Raw genomic sequence first — 21,097 nt, forward strand, 5'->3', positions numbered from 1 at the left:
AAGAGTCCAGATTATCAACTCTTTATTCACTTTGGTATTGCTGGTGTTTTAAACTGAAAGTTTTAAAATTTTATAATTTAAAAAGTCTAAGTTTTATATGAAAAGCAGACTGATTTCTCTGTCAATTTTAGCTACATCTGCTGTTTATTGACGCTGGAGAAATTCTGAGTATAGTATATTCAGCTCTTTCCTTGACCCCTTTCTTCTTCCAGTTAGATGTAATTATAGTTACTGTGATATGGTGAAAAGTAATGTTCTTATTTATGTTTTAATCTAACTACCTATATGTTTATTATTTAGCTGTGTGAGTGTGTGTGTGTTTGTGTGTGTAAAATAAGAGTGTCATGCAGTGAGGTTGAATTTACCAGATAAATCGGAACTTATGTATTCAAAAAAGCATTTGTGGTTCTAGCTCTGGGTAAGATGGAGTAAAGCACACTCCACCCTGTCTGTCCCACTGAGCACACTCCACCCTGTCTGTCCCACTGAATACACTAGATAGAAAGCTATTTAAGGATTCCCAAAAGAAAATTTTAGCAGGTAGGGTGGGGGGGGAAAGCCAGAATTCAGAAAACCACTGAACCAGGAACTAATTTACCTTTTTCCCATCTGGGTCCCCTCCTCTCTTCCACTGCCCTCTCCCTGGACTTGAACCCTGGAAGTGAGCATCCCTGCAGAGAGAGAGAGCACTTCTGGAGAAGCCCTCTAGTTCAGGTTCAAGGAGCAGGAAAGCAGACTCCTGGCAGCACAGGCACTGAAACTCTGAGGCAGGAGGACTTCCTCTCTGAACAGAGGAGTTGTAGTCCCAAGACAGTTCTTAGAGGTGACACCTGAAGCATGATCCATTAAAGAAAAAACCTGATACATTATACTTCATCAAAATTAAAAATTTTTGTTCTGTGAAAGAGATGTAAGAAATGGGGAGGTAAGCTACAGACTGGGAGAACAAATTTACAAATCACATATCTGACAAAGGACTTTTGTCTAGCATGTGTAATATAAGGAACTCTCAAAACTTAGCAGTGAGAAAATAAATAGGCCAATTAAAAATGGGTAAAAAGACTTAGACAATTCACCAAAGAAGATAAACAGATAGCAAATAGCACATGAAATGACACTCAGCCCCATTAGCCGTTAGGGATATGCAAATTGAGACCATGATGAGACACCTACTACACATCTATTATACTGACAGTATCAAGTGCCAGAGAGGATGCAGAGCAATTGGAGCTCTCATACGTTGCTAATGGCAATGCAAAGTGGTACAGCTACTCTGGAAAACAGTTCGGCAATTTCTTATAAACTTAACATCTACTTACCAGAGGGCCAAGCAATCTCACTCTTAGAGAAGCAAGAACATATGTTCATACAAAATGAATGTTTATACAGCTCCATTTATAATTGCCAAAAGCTGGAAACAACCCACGTGAGTTGTTTGAATGGATAAACGGTGATAAATTCATATAATGGAATACTTTATAGCAAGGAAGGAACTATTAATAACATACAGCATTATGCTGAGTGAAAGAAGCCAGTCTTAGAAGATTATATTCTGTCTAATTCCATTGTATGACATTCTGGGAAAGGTAAAACTAGTGATGAAGGACATGTCTGTGGTTGGCAGGAGTTGAGGTAGGGAGAGGGCGTGGCTAAAAAGGAATATCCTGAGGGAGTTTTTTGAGGTGTTGGAACTGTTCTGGATCCTGATTGTGGTAGTGGTTACAATTTACAGAACTATATACCAAAAAGTCAATTTAACTGTAAGGTAACTTACAGAGCAAAAGGATTTGCTCCTTCAGAGTAACCTGTTGAGGGGTTATGGACTTACTTCAGTAAAACTACTATTTGTTAAATCTTTTTTGGAATTCCTGGAGAATTGATGTAGGCACATCATTTCAAGTATCTTCAATTTTCTATTCTTAATGTGTATTCATCCTTTGAGAATTTTTTTAAACAATGAAAAGTTGGTCAGAGAGACAGTTGTGGTGAATAAGGTGGTTAAAAGCCAGGTAACTTTATGGTAAAGAACAAGATGGGATTATAAAATAGTAAGCCAGTTTTGATCTCTAGGAATGATTTGCTAGATATTTGATGTGAACCTCCACCTTAAATGCAACTAAAAATGCTGGATACAGTATAAAATCTTAAAGTGTTTTATATTTTTTGATGCTATTGTAAATTTTAAAAAAGATTCCTGAGGATTTTCTGTGTATAGGATCATGCTGTCTGCAAATAAAGGTGGATTTGCTTCTTTTCTAATCTGTATGCATTTTTCTTTCCCTTACTCTATTATTGTGTCTGGGACTTCAGTACATTGTTGATTAGAAGTGGTGATAGTGGGCATCCTTGCTTTGTTTCAGTCTTTAGAGTTAAAGCATTCAGTCTTTTACCGTTGACTGTATGGTAGCTGTAGATTTTTTAAAAATGCTCCTGGTTAGGTTGAGGAATTTCCCTAGTGTGCTAAGAGTTTTTATCATGCATGGGTGTTGAATTCTGTCAAATGCTTATTCTACTGAAATGAGTATATTTATTTTGTTAATATGGTGAACTGCACTGATTTCTTTTGAAATGTTTAAGCTTGGTTGTAATGTATATTATCCTTTTTTATTATATTACTCAATACAGTTTTGCTAATATTTCATTTAGGATCTTTTCATCTGTGTTCATGAAGGATATTGAGTCTATAGCTTTCTTTACTGCTTATGTCTGTTGGTTTTAGTATCAGGATAATGCTGCCTCCTAAAATGAGCTGGGAAGCAGTCCCTCTGTATTCTGAAGGAGTTGGTATCATTTCTTCCTTGAGTGTTTTCATAGACTTTGCCAGTTAAAAGTCATGTGGGCCTGGAGTTGTTTTGTTTTGTTTAATGGGAAGTTTTAAAATAATGAACTCAATTTCTTTAATAGATAGAGTGCTACTCATTTCTTTTTAAGTCCATTTTGATAAATTGTGTCTTTCGAGATAGTTTATGCATTTCACCTAGGTTGTTGAATTTAGTGGCATAAAGATGTTCACAGAAGCGCCTTATTACCCTTTTAATATTTGCAGAATCTTATAATGATGTCCCCTTTTTTTTTTTTTTTTTTTGCGGTACGCAGGCCTCTCACCGCTGTGGCCTCTCCCGTTGCGGAGCACAGGCTCCGGACGCGCAGGCTCAGCGGCCATGGCTCACAGGCCCAGCCGCTCCGCGGCATGTGGGATCTTCCCGGACCGGGGCACGAACCCGCGTTCCCTGCATCGGCAGGCGGACTCTCAACCACTGCGCCACCAGGGAAGCCCCTGATGTCCCCTTTTTTAAACTTGCTATTTGTCATTGACATCTTTTTTCTTGATCAGTCTGACTAGAGCTTTATCAATTCTATTGATTTATTCTTTCCAAAGAACCAGCTTTTGGTTTCAGTGATTTTCTGCCTTTTTTTCTTTTTTATATTTCATGGATTTCCCTATCTTTATTGTTTCCTTCATTCTGTCTACTTGGGATTTAATTTTTTTTCCTCTAGATCCTTAAGATGAAAGCTTATATCATTTATTTTAGTTTCTTCTTTTTTCCTATTATAAGCATTTAAAGCTAAAAATTCACTCTATTTAGAAAAGTGTTGTTTTGTTTCCAAATATTTGAAAATATTCCACATATCGTTTGGTTATTGATTTTTAAAAATATCTTTATTGGAGTATAATTGCTTTACAATGTTGTGTTAGTTTCTGCTGTATAACAAAGTGAATCAGCTATATTTATACATTTATCCCCATATCCCTTTAGTCTTGCACCTCCCTCCCACTATCCCACCCCTCTAGGTGGTCACAAAGCACTGAGCTGATCTCCCTGTGTGATGCAGCTGCTTCCCACTAGCTACCTATTTTGCATTTGGCAGTGTATATATGTCAGTGCTACTCTTTCACTTCGTCCTGGCTTCCCTTCCCCCTCCCCATGTCCTCAAGTCCATTCTCCACGTCTGCGTCTTTATTCCTGTCCTGCCCCTAGGTTCATTAGAACCTTTTTTTTTTTTTAAGATTCCATATATATACGTTAGCATACGGTGTTTATTTTTCTCTTTCTGACTTACTTCACTCTGTATGACAGATGCTAGGTCCATCTGCCTCACTACAAATAACTCAATTTCATTTCTTTTTATGGCTGAGTAATATTCCATTGTATATACGTGCCACATCTTCTTTATCCATTCATCTGTCGGTGGACACATAGGCTGCTTCCATGTCCTGGCTATTGTAAATAGAGCTGCAGTGAACATTGTGGTACGTGACTCTTTTTGAATTATGGTTTTCTCAGGGTATATGCCCAGTAGTGGGATTGCTGGGTCGTATGGTAGTTCTACTTTTAGTTTTTTAAGGAAACTCCATATTGTTCTCCATAGGGAGGACAATTTACATTCTCACCAACAGTGCAAGAGGGTTCCCTTTGCTCCACACCCTCTTCAGCATTTATTGTTTGTAGATTTTTTGGTGATGGCCATTCTGACCACCGTGAGGTGATACCTTATAGTGGTTTTGATTTGCATTTCTCTAATGATTAATGATGTTGAGCATCCTTTCATGTGTTTGTTGGCAATCTGTATGTCTTTGGAGAAATGTCTATTTAGAGCTGCCCATTTTTGGATTCGGTTTTTTGTGTTTTTGATATTGAGCTGCATGAGCTGCTTGTATATTTTGGAGATTAATCCTTTGTCAGTTCCTTTGTTTGCAGATATTTTCTCCCATTCTGAGGGTTATCTTTTGGTCTTGTTTATGGTTTCCTTTGCTATGCAAAAGCTTGTTTCATTAGGTCCCATTTTTAAATTTTTGTTTTTATTTCCGTTTCTTTAAGAGGTGGGTCAAAAGGATCTTGCTGTGATTTATGTCGTAGAGTGTTCTGCCTATGTTTTCCTCTAAGAGTTTGATAGTGTCTGGCCTTACATTTAGTTCTTTAATCCATTTTGAGTTTATTTTTGTGTATGGTGTTAGGGAGTGTTCTAATTTCATTCTTTTACATGTAGCTGTCCAGTTTTCCCAGCACCACTTATTGAAGAGGCTGTCTTTTCTCCATTGTATATTCTTGCCTCCTTTATCAAAGATAATAGGCTTTCTATCCTGTTTCATTGATGTATATTTCTGTTTTTGTGCCAGTACCATACTGTCTTGATAACTGTAGCTTTGTAGTATAGTCTGAATTCAGGGAGCCTGATTCCTCCAGCTCCGTTTTTCTTTCTCAAGATTGCTTTGGCTATTTGGGGTCCTTTGTGATTCCATACAAATTGTGAAATTTTTTGTTCTAGTTCTGTGAAAAATGCCATTGGTAGTTTGATAGGGATTGCATTGAATCTGTAGATTGCTTTGGGGAGTATAGTCGTTTTCACAATATTGATTCTTCCAATCCAAGAACATGGTATATCTCTCCATCTGTTGGTATCATCTTTAATTTCTTTCATCAGTGTCTTATAGTTTCCTGCATACAGGTCTTTTGTCTCCCTAGGTAGGTTTATTCCTAGCTATTTTATTCTTTTTGTTGCAGTGGTAAATGGGAGTGTTTCTTTAATTTCTCATTCAGATTTTTTGTCCTTAGTGTATAGGAATGCAAAAGATTTCTGTGCATTACTTTTGTATCCTGCTACTTTACCAGGTTCATTGGATAGCTCTAGTAGTTTTCTGGTAGCATCTTTAGGATTCTCTACGCATAGTATCATGTCATCTGCAAACAGTGACAGTTTTACTTCTTTTCCAATTTGGGTTACTTTTATTTCTTTTTCTTCTCTGATTGCCATGGCTAAAACTTCCAAAAACTATTTTGAATACTAGTGGTGAGAGTGGGCAACCTTGACTTGTTCCTGATCTTAGAGGAAATGGTTTCAGTTTTTCACCATTGAGAATGATGTTGGCTGTGGGTTTGTCATATGTGGCCTTTATTATGTTGATGTAGGTTCCCTCTATGCCTACTTTCTGGAGAGTTTTTATCATAAAGTTGAATTTTGTCAAAAGCTTTTTCTGCATCTATTGAGATGATCATATGGCTTTTATCCTTCAGTTTGTTAATATGGTGTATCACATTGGTTGATTTGTGTATATTGAAGAATTCTTGCATTGCTGGGTTAAACCTCACTTGATCATGGCATATGATCCTTTTAATGTGCTGCTGGATTCTGTTTGCTAGTATTTTATTAAGGATTTTTGCATCTATGTTCATCAGTGATATTGGCCTGTAGTTTTCTTTCTTTGTGACATCCTTGTCTGGTTTTGGTATCAAGGTGATGGTGACCTCGTAGAAGGAATTTGGGAGTGTTCCTCCCTCCGCTACATTTTGGAAGAGTTTGAGAAGGTTAGGTGTTAGCTCTTCTCTTTGATAGAAATCACCTGTGAAGCCATCTCATCCTGGGCTTTTGTTTGTTGGAAGATTTCTATTCACAGTTTCAATTTCAGTGCTTGTGATAGGTCTGTTCATATTTTCTGTTTTTTTCCTGGTTCAGTCTTGGAGGGTTGTACTTTTCTAAGAATTTGTCCATTTCTTCCAGGTGGTCCATTTTATTGGCACATAGTTGCTTGTAGTAATCTCTTGATTTTTAATTTAATTCCATTTGTGGTCAGAGAACATACTCTGTATGAATTCAACCCATTTAAGTTTGTTGAGGCTTGTGTTATGGCCCAATGTATTATGTCTTGCTGAGTGTTAAATGTGTACTTGAAACAATATCTTTTCTCTTGTTGGATGTAATTTTATGAAAATGTCAGCTGGATCCAGTTGGTGGATAGTGTTAAGTGTCCTCTGTCCTTTTCTGATTTCTCTCCTCTTCTCTATGCAGTATGGTTTTCTGTTTACTCATTCCATCAGTTGCTGAAAGAAGTATTAAAATATTCAACTTTAATTGTGAATCTTTCTATTTTTCTTTTTTGCTTCATGAATTTTAAAGTTCCTTTTGGGTGCATATGTATTTAAGATTGTTATGTCTTTTTTTCCTTAAGTCACTTAAAAATTTGTTCATTTATTTTCTTTATTTTTCTGGCTGCATCGGGTCTTAGTTGTGGCATGGAGGATCTTCGTCGCGGAACGTGGGCTTCTCTCTAGTTGTGGCGTGCAGGTTTTCTCTTTAGTTGTGGCTCCAGAGCACATGGGCTCTGTAGTTTGTGGCATGTGGGCTCTCTCTTTGAGATGCGCGAGCTCAGTAGTTGTGGCGCGTGGGCTTAGTTGCCCTGCGGAATGTGGGATTTTAGCTTCCTGACCAGGGATTGAACCCATGTCCCCTTAATTGGAAGGCAGGTTCTTTACCACTGGACCACCAGGAAGTCCCTGTTATGCTTCTTAATAAATTGGCTTCTTTAATATTTTGCAGTGTCCCTCCTCATCTCTGGTAATGTTTCTTGTTCGGATGTCTACTTTGTCTTATACCAATATAACCACTACATTCCTTATGCTTAATATTCCTTTATGCGTGGTATATATTTTTCTGTCCTTTTACTTGTAACTTATGTATGTTTTTATGTTTAAAGTAGGTTTCTTGTAGACAATATGTAGGTTTTTTTGTTGTTTTTTTAAAAAAAATCCAGTCTAACAAACTGTCTTTCATTTGGTTTTCTTTAGACCATTTGTAATGTGATTATCAATATAGTTAACTATAAATATATTATCTTGTATGTTTTTTCCTTCTCTGTTTTTGTTCATTTTTTCCCTACTTTTCCTGCATTTAAAAGAATATTAATTGAGTGTCTTTTAAGTGTTTTATTTTATCTCTGCTATTGGCTTATTATATGACTTTGTTTGTTTAGAGATTGCTCTTGGGTTAACATTATACACCTTAACTTATCACTGTCTTTCTGCAAATACTATTATAATGTCTCTTCTAACAGTATATTTCTGTTTTTCTATTATCATCAAGGAATTAAAAAATGTAAAAAAGTGTGTTACATTTACCCACATAATTATACATATTTACCCATGCAGTTCTATCACTCTTTATTCCTTCGTATTGGTTCAGATTTCCATCTGGTATTATTTTCCTTTAGCCTGAAGAGCGTCCTGTATCATTTCTTGTAGCATTAGGTCTGTTGGCAGTTTTCTTAGTTTTTGTTTGTTTGAAAAAAGTGTATATTTCACCCCTATTTTTCGAGAATATTTTTGTCGGTGTTTCCAGGTTTAGTTTTTTCTTTCAGCTTTTTTAAACTGTTTTGCTTTTGTCTTCTGGCTGGTACTTACTGATAAGAAGTCTGAATTCATTCTTATCTTTGTTTTTTTGAACATAATATGTCTTTTTCCTTCGGCTGCTCTTTTTATCATTGGTTTCAGGTGATTTGATTATTATATGCCTTGGTGTAATATTATGAGGTTGGTTCTGCTTGGGTTTGTTGAGCTTGTAGGAGCTGTGTGTTTATAATTTTCACCAAATTTGGAAGATTTTTGTCTGTTGTTCAGTCAAATATTTAAAACTATTTCCTCTTCCTCTTCTGGGACTCCAGTTATACATATTCAAGAACTTGATTCATTGGGAGGTATCCTTAGGGTGTGTCTACCACGACTCCCTGAAGCAGAGGCCTACTGTCAATACCCGTGACCCTCCACCTACTACAAGTAGCAAAATCCATTGGTGCCTTTGCAGATGACCTTTGTTGTATGACAAAATATATAATTTGGAATTTTCTAATATTAAGCATCTAATCCTAGTGGATAGAATTAAAATGAAAATCTTCTGTAAGATATACCCCTAAGACTGAAAAAATAATCTTTTAATTAATAGATATTGTTGATAGTACCAAGTGCTTCATGATGTAATTGAATGTGACATTAATTCTCTTACTGAGCCTTGTCAAATTACTCTTACTCTTCAGTGCAGGAATCACAGCCACAGCCCCCACCCTCCAGGATTTGGTCGACACGAAGTCTGTGCACATGAAAACAAAGAACTTGCCAAGGCGAGAGAAGCTCTTCCTCTTATAGAGGATTCTAGTAACTGTGACATTGTAAAAGCTACTCAGTAAGTCTTCCCAATGCTTTATTTTGTCCTTAGGTTCTGTTGAATTATTATAATAACGCATGTGTAGTTCATGGCACTCCAGTGTACACCTTCCTCCCTTCATTCTCCAGTGATAGTATGTTTGTCACACCAACATCAGAGCATTTAATACAGTACACCTTAGCTGTTTATTATTAGTCTCTCCCATTAGATTGTGAGCAACTTCTGAGCAAAAGCATGTCTATTTCATCTTTGTAACCCCAGTACTTTTACACAGTTTCTGTCTTCTGTTAAGTGCCCAATAAATATTTGTTGATTGAATGAATGGTTTTAAATGACACTAAAACTAGACTCTGAGTTTGAAACACAAATCTGAATCTTTTAAAATGTACTACAGCCTAAATATGAAGATGGGATAGAAAAATAGCAACTCACACACTGGTGTGTAGTTTAAACATTTATTTATTGAGTACTTTCTATGTACCTATTGTTCTGGGTGCACTAGAAAAAAGTCAGTAAAATAGAAGTAGGTTTTCTGACCATTTGAAACTACAGTCGGTTATTTTGCTTGCACTGAAAATGAAATATGTTTTGAAAGTTTCCCCTTAAGATCTCCATTTGTGGGTTTTTGCATTAAACCATTTCCAACGTTTTCACCCTTGTGGATCTCATTGATTGTTAACATCTACCCCACCTCTTGCCATTGAATATATTTTGAAATATTTTATCTGTCAGATTATGTTAATTAGTAATCCATTTTCTTAGTAATCAAATATAAGCCTGCCCATCAGAGCTTCTAATCTGCATGAAAGAAACTAATGTTACTGTACTAACTTGATATAATTTCTGTCAAAAGCAAAGATGTTTGGTGATTAGTTAACCTGTTTGGCTTTAATGTAGACTCATGTATTGCTTATGTTAGTTAAAAAGTTATTGACAATTATTTGAATATTCTAATTACTAATTTATATGAACTCTGGAGGCTCTGGGAACCACTACTTTAGGTGAATATTGTTTGATATTGTTTGTATTATTATATTTATATGAATATGAGAGTGGTCTTAAGGTAAATAGATACTTGCTTTAATTAGAATGGAAACATTTAAATGTTTCTTTGCAATCAGTAAAGCTCTGTAATGATAAGTGTGAGAAATTAGGCTGTATTCACAGGGAATATCAATAAAAACTCACATTATGTATATTTCCCCAAATTTTCTTCAGGTCTTGGACTTTAAGTGGTTGTGAGAATATGTTTAGGTAGTATTTGGGAAGGGTGAAAGAGAGCTAGCTAGGATAGGTGTTTTTGTATTTTCTAAACCACCAAAATCCTAATTATTGTGTACCTTTTATATTTCTCGTGTAAAGGGAGTATTTCTTTCCCAGTAAAATGTTAAAGTTGATATTTAAAAGATGGAGAATATAAATATTGGGTCAAAAAGTTCATTCGGGTTTTTCTGTAACATTGTACAAACTTTTTGGCCACCCCAATACATATGTATCATTATCAACAATTCATTCTCTTATTAATATTTTCACTTAGCATTGTCAAATGGGTACCTCCATCTTTTAAAAAATGCCATAAAGACAGACAGACAGGCACACATACACGTTTTGGTGAGGCAGAGGTTATTTAACACTGTAGGAAATAGAGACAATTCTGCCATTGTGTTTGATTTTGACCCTTGAAGACATCGAAATTTCAGGTCCCTCTAAATAGAAATAAGTTTCAGAGAAAGTGCTAAATGGTCTGGTGGATCTTAATAGTTTCTGTTGAAAAGAAATAGTGCTAATGAATGATTTTTAAAATTATTTTAGCATTAAAAAGAGGTATTTCTCTCCTGTTTTTCATTCTGATAGTGAGTCAGTTAAATAACTCTCTTAAATATCCCTTCAGTCTGTCCCTCCTTTTACATTCCTGTTGCCTCTTTTTCTTTAGGCTCCCATTGCTGCTCTCTTGTCTCTATTGTAAGATCCTCTAAACTGGTCTCTCAGTCTTGGCCTTGAATTAGCTTCCATACTGCCACTAATGTGATCTTTCTTACAGCCCAAAGTCTGAGTGCTTTCCTCTTTAAAACCTTCAGTGGCTTCCCCTTGCACTATAAAGTCTAAATTTCAAAGCATGGCAGAGAGGGTTCATGCAGTCTTTGCCTACCTCTCCTAGCCTCATCTCTTGCCATTGCCTTTCTTACGCTAATGCTTCTGTGGTGCTAAATTGCTTATATTTCTCCAAACATCCATGCAGTTTTACATCTCTGGTTTTCATACATGCTATTCCTTCTGCCTGAAATGTCTTCCCTTCACCCTATAAAACATAGCTTGTATATCAGGTTCCATCCCCTTCAGGAAGGGCTAATCATTCCTTCCTTTTCTATACCTATACTGTGTGCATATTTTATTGTTGAATTTATCCCATTCCAAGTTTGCTTTTAGTCTCTCTCCCTTATTGTGAGGTCATTGCTTGGACTTTATTTGATTCAGGGATAAGATTGTCATACAGAATCAACACCATGTATTCCTGGTGCATTCCTGGTGGAAAATCAAATGAAATTTATTGAAAGAGGGCAAATGTGAATGTTAAAATTTATTTAAGAAAATCAAGTTCAGCTCCAAATGGATTAATCTGATCATTCAATAGCCAGGTTTACTTTTGTTGTTTGGCTTTATAATCTGTCCTCTTTGTGAATATCTTTGTTAATTATTGTATTTCTATGTTGGCTGAAAGACAGATGGGATAAAGACATGGTAAAAGGAAGAAATTTTGATATTTGAAATTATTTTAATGGTATCAATTATGCATTTTCTTACTTCAGATATGGGATTTTTGAACGATGTAAAGAGTTGGTGGAAGCAGGATATGATGTCAGGCAACCAGACAAAGAAAATGTGTCGCTTCTTCATTGGGCTGCGATTAACAACAGGCTGGATCTTGTAAAGTAAGATGGGATGTATGTGTGTTAGTTAAGAGTGCATTTATAATTTTAGATCTTTCCTTCATTTGTCTTTTTCCTTCAAGTGCAAGTATGTATGTTGAACCATCTCTAATCCTTTACTGTAAATGAATACTTGAAACTTTGTGCCATGCACATTGGTTATCATAGTATTGAAAAGGACCTCAGAGATCCTCTGGAGCAGGACTCTCACTGGCCCAAAAAGGAAAATTAAAAATAAAGCCACAGGGGACATCCCTGGTGGCGCAGTGGTTAAGAATCCGCCTGCCAATGCAGGGGACAGGGGTTCGAGCCCTGGTCCGGGAAGATCCCACATGCTGCGGAGCAACTAAGCCCGTGCGCCACAACTATTGACCCTGTGCTCTAGAGCCCGCGCACCACAGCTACTGAATCTTGCGTGCCTAGAGCCCGTGCTCTACAACAGGAGAAGCCACTGCAATGAGAAGCCCACGCACCGCAACGAAGAGTAGGCCCCGCTCGCCACAACTAGAGAAAGCCTGTGCGCAGCAACGAAGACCCAATGCAGCCAGAGAGAGAGAGACAGAGAGAGAGAGAGAGAGCACCACAGAGACCCATCATAAAGATAGAGTTCAGGCAATGAAATTGAACATTTTTTGAAAAGGGAAAGCATAACACATTTTCCAGGATAGAACAGATAGTTTCACCTAGTGTAGAAGAATCACTGAAATATTTTATGTTGTAATAATGCCAGGAGGAATGGTTAGGTAGGGGAATAATTTAACTTTAAAAACAAAATTAAATATGGAATACATTTTAAAGTAGGCACATGTGGGATTGTATAAAATAGTTCCCCTTCATAAAGCACTACTGCCTACCCATTGTTTTTGTTTTTTCTTTGTTTTATACCTTAGCATGTAAAATGTGTATGTATGTGAATGTGTATATGTTTTGTATTGTACGTACTTAAAATCCTTGAGGTTTAAAAAAGTAGAAATATACTAAAGTTTAGAATAAACAGATATACTCACAAGCAAACTCCTTTTCTGTGGAAATAAACTGGTGTATTGTTTCGATAATATGATATATGAAGCACAACTTTGAAATAACGAGACTAATTCCTGTAAACCGCTGAAGAAAAGAAGTCTCTTCACTTTATACAGTGTATCCCATCTGTGCCCCCAAAATAGAGAGTGAAATGCTCAAAATGTCTAACTTCTCCAAAAGGATTTTGAATTAATTTTTTGCTACCTACTTTTAGAATTCATTCCCACATAGTAATTCTAATTTTAAACTGTTAGCAGTGACATAGTTTTACCTTTCTTCTTGCCAGTTAAGTAGAATATCTGTAATAGAAACCTTTTGAATATAAACCATTTCAAGAGTGTTGTGGTGGTTAGAATATGCAGAGAGTAGTTATTATGTGTTTGGTGTATAGTTGTCATGGAATGCTCCTGACAGCAGGAGTAACTACTTAACATGATGAGAATATTTCACCAGGGATCTGTTTGATGCTGTTGTGTGAATCTTTCAGACCTCTGTAGATCTGAGTGTTTTTAGGGAGGGGTACTATTATAATTTCTGTTTTCTAATACATTTATTACTAAGAAAAATTGATGTTTTCTTTCTTAGTATGAATTTTAAGTTTTAAATCTTATTTTCATTTATGTCTGCTTTTAACAGGTTTTATATTTCGAAAGGGGCTGTGGTAGATCAGTTGGGCGGAGATTTAAATTCAACTCCTCTTCACTGGGCCATCAGGTAAAGGTTTCTTTAAATACTGAAATTGCTGTTCAAAATCAAAAGTGACTTTCCCATTTTCTGAATATTACAGACCAGCACTTTCCAGTAGAATTTTCTGTGATGATGGAAATGTTCTATTCTGTGCTGTCCAGTAAGGTAGCCACTAGCCATACATGAAATGCAAAATGTGGCTAATGCAGTTAAGGAATGGAATTTTTCATTTTAATTAATTTTAACTAATTTGAATTTAAATAGCTGTATATGACTAGTAGTCCATATTGGAAATTGTAGTTACAGACCATTTGCAAGTCTTTCTTTCCTTTTTACCCCTTCATTCAAAAATAAATAAATAAATAAATAAATAAATAAATAAATAAATTACAGTTTTAAAGAGTTTCCAGAGATGATGTTTTTGTGTTTGATTTGGGGCTCCACTATGATGCTCAACCTCAAATATTTGTATTGTATTTTATAATCAAAATAAATATGTTTAATATTTGATCACATGGATAAAAGTGGTAGTTCAGTGAGTGTAAACTCAATCAGTTCTTTTCTCTCGTATGTGTTGGCATCTGAAGCTGAAGTTAGTACGTGTCTGTGTGGATACTTAGCAATACACTTCTTCATCTTTCATTTTAACTCCATTCTCTCTGTGGTTGGTGGGATTGATATGAACCTGAAAGTAAGGTGCATAATTGTTTATTTAAGGCAAGGAATTGAATCTTTTCTCCATAGCCAAGAATTGTGAGGAATCTGGGGTTAGCTCATCCCCCTGTTAAGCTACTGAGGTACAGTGCTTTACAGAGAAATGAGCCATATTCAAAGAAAAATATGTAGTTCCTAAGAAAAACATTATCACAGTATACCTGCAGTCTGTGAATGTTACGCTGTGGCATATCTGCTTCATGATTATTTTTTGTTTTTAAAGAGTTTCTAGCCTCAGTAAGTCTAGCTATTGAATACTGCTTTTCCAGCTTCATTGGAGCAAAAAGGATAGGTCATTTAGCTCAGTAACATATAATAGATGTTTCTGAAACTTGTAAGCCTATAAGTAATTTGAAGTAATTTGCAGAGTTTTTGAAGTAATTTGCAGAGTTTTTAAAATGGCAGCAGTAAAGTCTAAGTGGTTTTTAATTTCCATTTTTATCATTAGTTATGTAAAATTATTTACACATGGTAGTAATCTTACACATAAGATTTAAGGTAGATTGGGAGGTTATTAAGTTTATTACCTGCACTCAAGAAGGACCGTCCAGATAGTTCTATGTTTGGAGCATCTATGTAAAAGAAATTTAGAGAATCTCCAGTGTTTTAAAAATCTGTGTATTGTTAGGCAGTACTCTTTAAATCTAACCAAAATCCTTCGTGTCTTAGGAACATTGGTTTCTCCCTGAATTTTTCTCTTTTGCACGACAGAATACAGTATAATTTTTGTCCTTTCTTTCCAGACAAGGGCATTTACCTATGGTCATATTATTACTGCAGTATGGTGCAGACCCCACTCTTATCGATGGAGAGGGATTCAGCAGCATCCACCTGGCAGTGTTATTTCAACACATGCCCATTATAGCATATCTCATCTCAAAAGGACAGGTATGTTTTGAAATGTTTCTTGTACTCCAGCTATTGTAAATCTGAAGGGATTCAGAGGATGATCACTAGTAGTCTGTCCTCATTTTTTTTTTCTGCCCTCATTTTTAAAGTAGAAGTTACAGATATCCAGGTATTCAAATACTAGCCTCAGTAAGTCTAGCTATTGAATACTGCTTTTCCAGCTTCATTGGAGCAAAAAGGATAGGTCATTTAGCTCAGTAACATATAATAGATGTTTCTGAAACTTGTAAGCCTATAATAGTTTTCCTTATGATCCCAAGTAATTTGCAGAGTTTTTCAAAAACATGACTTCAAAGCCTGTATTTTTCTTCTGATCGAATGTGGAAATGGTAGTCAGATCACTAAGTTAACCCATCATTTGCTTGCATTATTTAAGTCCAAGTGGAGACCAATTTGAATGTATGTTTCTTATTGTTCCCTAAAGTAAATCCATGAAAAATGACTTGCCTTAAGAGGCATCCATTTATGGCACTGGTTAAATTATAGGTTGCTAGCGGTGGGAGTTTCACTGTCAGCTCTACTTGCCTGGGATATGCTTTCTGGTAGCAAGTAGTTTATATATCAGTAGTCTCGTCTGTAACAGGCATGGAAACATGTTTGCACAAATGCTGTTGGGATGATTGTGTTCTCTTTAAATAAGCACTTTCTCTTAGACTTAGTCAACTCAAGTAGAATAATTATAACTTCCTGGGTCTCGTTTTGGAAAGCTGTATGACGAGTCATCTTTTCTGCTTCTCTTTGGGCTTATTCCTCCAAGGCCCATAAGAATATTCAGTAATTGACTTTTTTTTTTTGGCTTGGTTGAGGTATTATATACCTCAAATCTGGGTCCATTTTATTAAAAGAAGCATATCCTCTTGGAGGTATGATTTCCCTTTTTTTCTATATTCTAGAAAATAAAAAAGAACTTTTCATATTTTACTCTTTGAAACATAAGTTCAAAATTGCAAGTTGCCTCAGAAGATCAAGAGTTCACTATTACTGGAAGTGTTTAAGCACAGACTGGATGACTTTGTGTAAGAGGGGGTAGTATGAATTAATGTGTCGGTTAAAGTCTAAACTAAGTGACTTCTAGGGTCTCTACTGTCTCATATTTGATGGTGTTTATCAACATTTTTCTCTATCCCTTAGCTCTCTTCCACTCACAGCGTACAACATTTAAAATCATATATTCAAATTTTGCCTTTAAAAATGTTTTGTAGGGATCAATGGATTTTAACCCTATGGATGTGAAGCAGAACATTCTTTTATTCAAATGATATTTGAATTCTTCTTATAGACACACTAGTGGTATTGAATGTATTAAAGAGATACTTCTGCTAAGAGAGGAGACAGAATCTTGACTTTGTTTACAATTAGGCTGATTGACTCTTCTTTTTGAACAGAGTGTGAATATGACAGATGTAAATGGGCAGACACCTCTCATGTTATCAGCTCACAAAGTACTTGGGTAAGTGAGTTTAATTGAATTGCCTTATTCTGACTCTTGATCCAGCAATTTAAGTATCTTAGTCTTTGTGAGATGACACAGCATTCTGAGGAAGAAAGTAAGATTTTCCATCTTGTGACTGTGATATGGACTTTTAATGTAGTTGTAGTTAGAAAAGCACCATTGAAGTAAATTTTCTGTTTTCTGGTAGCTTTGGGGAAAAGTTTGAAAGCTACTGATAAGAAAAAAATATTTCCTTACAGAACAGGTAGAGATTCCACAGCGTATACTTATTAACATGTCGTACATTTCTTAGTTTACATTTTTCAAGAATGGCTACAGGTTTAAATGCTCTCATAATTTGAAATGTAGATGAGAAATAGACTTTGCAGAAAACAATAAATTTTGAGGTTCTCTGACATTGTTGACTGCTCTGAAAATATTAATTATAACTGATCTATGAAAATAGTATGTTTATATGGTCATATCAGTTATTTACATATTTAAGTTTTTGTGATTATTGATCACCATATTGTGATTATTGATCATCACTTGTGATTATTGATCACCATATTGTCCAACTTCTGTTATTCTTCTATTCAAATACATGCTACAGTTTGCCCTGTATCAGTTTTGTTTCCAACGTTGTACTTAATTTCTGATTCTGCTTTTACTTAAGATGTCTCCCCTAGGAACTGAGTTAGTTCTGATGCCATTTCCTTTTAGCTCATGTAGAGGTGGGGCTGGGGTAGAATTTTGTCAGAAAGCATTTTGTCATTGCTGGTAACTGTAAAGTCAGGTATAATGTTTAAAAATCTTGATAGAATAAGTAAAGTAGAATATTGTTTTATTAAAGGAATCTCTTGAGTAGTCATAAAAGAAGGGAAGGTGTTGATGATAAAGTAAAAATATTTCATTGAATTCTGCTCTCAAGTCCATAACTTTCTATGGTAAACAAATATTTTAGGACATTATTTATACTACTTTATGCAGTAATTGGTTGGAGGGAGAATGTGAAGTTAGCTTTTGGTTTATCTCCTCAAATATAATGTTGTACATTTAATTTTTTAATTGGATAAATAACATAGCATTTAATGTTGGCTGAAGTTAAGTTTAAAAAAAATGTTAACCAGTAGAACAGCAACATGAAAGTAAAAATTTGAAAAACAAAATCCGTTATTCCACAGTATTGATGTTAAAATTACATTATATAACAGACTATCACTTAATAGATTTCTCTTGGGGCGGGAACTCTCCAGTATTAACACCTAGAATGGAACTCTGCATAGAGAAGTTCCTCAGTTTTCAGAATACTTACTGATTGGTTCATTGATATGTTAGCAAACAGTTTCATTGTTTACATTTATCCTTCAAATCATTCAGCTCTCTAATATCTCTTGGTATTTTATTGTTTTGAGACAGGCCAGAACCAACTGGATTTCTCTTAAAGTTTAATCCCTCTCTCAATGTAGTTGATAAAATACACCAAAACACTCCACTTCACTGGGCAGTTGCTGCAGGAAATGTTAATGCCGTTGATAAACTCTTGGAAGCTGGTGCTAGCCTGGATATCCAAAATGTTAAGGTATGACCAGGTGTTTATCTCCCTTAATTTATTATATCTTGAGTTAGAAGACTGATAAATTAACATAAAGATAAACTATACATATGTTTTCAGTTATCACGAGATAAGTATAAACAATAATAGTTGGCTACCCTTGGAATAAATACAGTGAATCTGTGATTCTGGTGAGTTTTTAAAAATGTTTAGCGTCTATGGTATTGATATATCAAAAATATAATTGAACTTTTTCTTTTATTTTTTTAGGGAGAAACCCCTCTTGATATGGCTCTGCAAAACAAAAATCGGCTCATTATTCATATGCTAAAAACAGAGGCCAAAATGCGAGCCAACAAAAATTTCAGACTTTGGAGGTGGCTGCAGAAATGCGAGGTACTTTCATTCGGGGCCTATTCTGTGGGCTATAAGAACTGTTTTGTTCATTTGTTTTTGATTTTTAAGGCATCAGGGGAAACCAGGGAGTTGGCCTAGTGCTGCATTATATCTGCTGATTATATCTTTCCCACACATCCCATAACCCACAGTTGGAAATTTGGCACTTTTATTGGCAATTTATTGTTGGTCCTTATCTAGATGGCTCTAAAGCTCCACAAATGGCCAGCAAAATCTAAGTTGTAATAGAGAATATAATTAAAATTATTAAAATGGGGTATTGAATTGATTTCACTATTTAACATTTTCATATATGATAGCATCGTCTTATCGAATAATAATTAGTAATTATACCTTCGGGATGATTCTAGATTAATAGGCATGGGATTTCTATGCAGAGGGTCATCATGAATACTACACCAATTTTGCATTTAGGTATGTGGAGGGAGAGAAAAAGAAGTAACGGTTACTCCTCAGTCTCCTTTGCCATCTCCTCTGCTCTCTCCCCCCGTTTATTGATAGAGTGCCCCAGGGTTTTGTCCTTGGACCTCTGTTCTGTCTAGTCATTCCCTTGGTGATTCATGTGCTTCCATGGCTTTAAATGCCGTCTCTATGTTGACAACTCCCAAAGTTATCTCTAGTTCAGACCTTTCCATACTTGTATATCCAGCTACCTTGATTTGTCCAGTTCACCGACCAATAGGCATCATCAACATAACATCCAAAACTGAGCTGATCTCTCCTCCCCACTGTCCCTAACTGTTCCATCTACAGCTTTCCCCATCTCAGTAGGTGGCAACTCCCACTCTCCAGTTATCTTTGCCTTTTCTCTGTCATATCACGTATCCAGTCCGTCAGGAAAACATATTGGCTAGTTCTGCCCTCAGTATATATCCAGAATCTGACCCTTCTCACCATTTTACCATGGCATTTTGGTCCAGCCACCGTTATCTTTCATGTGGATTTCTGCAGCTGTCTGACATCTCCCTGCCTCCACTCACCTCTAGTCTCTTCTCAACAGAGCAGCCAGGTGAATCTTAAAATGTAAGTCAGATACTATCATTCATCTGCTCAGAATCCTATGATGTCTCCCACTTTCTCCCAGAATAAAAGCCAAAGTCAGGCTTCCCTGGTGGCGCAGTGGTTGTGAGTCCGTCTGCCAATGCAGGGGACACGGGTTCGTGCCCCGGTCCAGCCCACATACCACAGGAAAAAAAAAAAAAAAAAAACAAAGTCCTTACAATGGTTTCCATCCAGCTTTTTATATACTATAAAATTCAGTTAGTACATTTGTCTGTCTTCCCCTGTTAGAATTTAGGCCCCATGAGAGAAAGACCTTAAATTCATTGATGTGCCCCTAAGTGCCTGGAACAGTGCCTAGCATATGGTACACACTGGAATATTTGTTGAATGAGGAAATAGTGTGGCTCATCTGTGAGTATTGTATCTGGGATTAAAATTTTGAGATCCACATTAATTGTTATTTCTGTACTGAGATTATGTTGCTCGTAGATTCCAAGTTTACCTTTTTTAAAAAAAAAATCTAGACTTGCTCGTTTTGTGTTATCATGCAAATTAGAATTGGAAGCATATTAAACATTTCATATCATTTGAAATTATCCATCCTCAGAACGTGGCTTAGGCAAGTAAAGATTGAAGAAGATAGGGCAGAACATATTTTCTCCCTTTGCTGTTGCACGAACCCTGCTTACTTCCAAGGTCATGTATATTGCACTCAAGGGATTGCATTGTACATATGTGGTGCCTGGCTTCAATGCAGATAGCCACACTGTTGGTTTGTAGACGCTTCATTCTTTTAACTTTTCAGAATAAACCCGAATTATTAGCATCCTGAGGATATGTTTAAGTCTTTGGCCTCCATGTGACATTTGACACTGAGAACTACTCCCTTCTTGAAGCTCTCTCCCCTGGCTTTACTGGAACCTTTCTTCTGGTTCTCATCCTGCCTTTCTGGTCATACTGATCACTCTTACTTAGCTTTTGGGACTTAACTTTTTGACCCTTGAGTGTTTCCGATGACAAAGATTCTGCCCCTTTCTACCTGCACACAGTCCTCAGGATGCTCTTCATTCCTGGCTTTCCCACCTGTATACTGATGAACACCAGGTTTTCTCCTGTGTGGTAGGCCTGCTTTTCTGACTGACTCCTGGCTATCTCCTAGATGTCCATAGGCGTCTACAATTCCATGTGCCCTAAACAAAATTCAGACTTGTTCCTTCTAACCTTCTTTATTAGGGGATGGCACCATCCGGTGCCCAGGTTGGAACTCTTATACTCTCTTCGTTGAATCTTGGGTGTGTTGATTTTTGTGTGGTCCTTTTGTCTTGCTTTATGCTTTCTGACATATAATACTGTTTGAAAGAAATTATTTTTTTAAATGTCAGCTATCATCAATACTTTTCTTAAAAGATCACCATTTCTTGGAGTGGAAGAAAGCAAAACAAAACATGTTTAAGCAACGTTTTATTAATGTAAGGCTTTTAAAAGATTGTTTCCAAGATT

General features: G+C 36.1%; 1 protein-coding gene across 1 annotated transcript in view; it reads left to right on the top strand.

Moving 5' to 3' along the window:
* The window catches only part of ZDHHC13 (zDHHC palmitoyltransferase 13), a 48,657-nt gene that overhangs the window by 6,254 nt on the left and 21,306 nt on the right, over positions 1-21,097 (top strand). Inside the window, exons 2-8 of the mRNA XM_007457619.1 lie at positions 8,804-8,949; positions 11,739-11,861; positions 13,518-13,595; positions 15,026-15,170; positions 16,577-16,641; positions 18,043-18,205; positions 18,449-18,574. Coding sequence (XP_007457681.1) covers positions 8,804-8,949; positions 11,739-11,861; positions 13,518-13,595; positions 15,026-15,170; positions 16,577-16,641; positions 18,043-18,205; positions 18,449-18,574 — 846 coding nt within the window. The remainder of the gene's footprint in view (positions 1-8,803; positions 8,950-11,738; positions 11,862-13,517; positions 13,596-15,025; positions 15,171-16,576; positions 16,642-18,042; positions 18,206-18,448; positions 18,575-21,097) is intronic.

Source organism: Lipotes vexillifer, unplaced genomic scaffold (assembly GCF_000442215.2).
Source record: "Lipotes vexillifer unplaced genomic scaffold, Lipotes_vexillifer_v1.1 scaffold505, whole genome shotgun sequence".
NCBI classification, from domain to species: domain Eukaryota; kingdom Metazoa; phylum Chordata; class Mammalia; order Artiodactyla; family Lipotidae; genus Lipotes; species Lipotes vexillifer.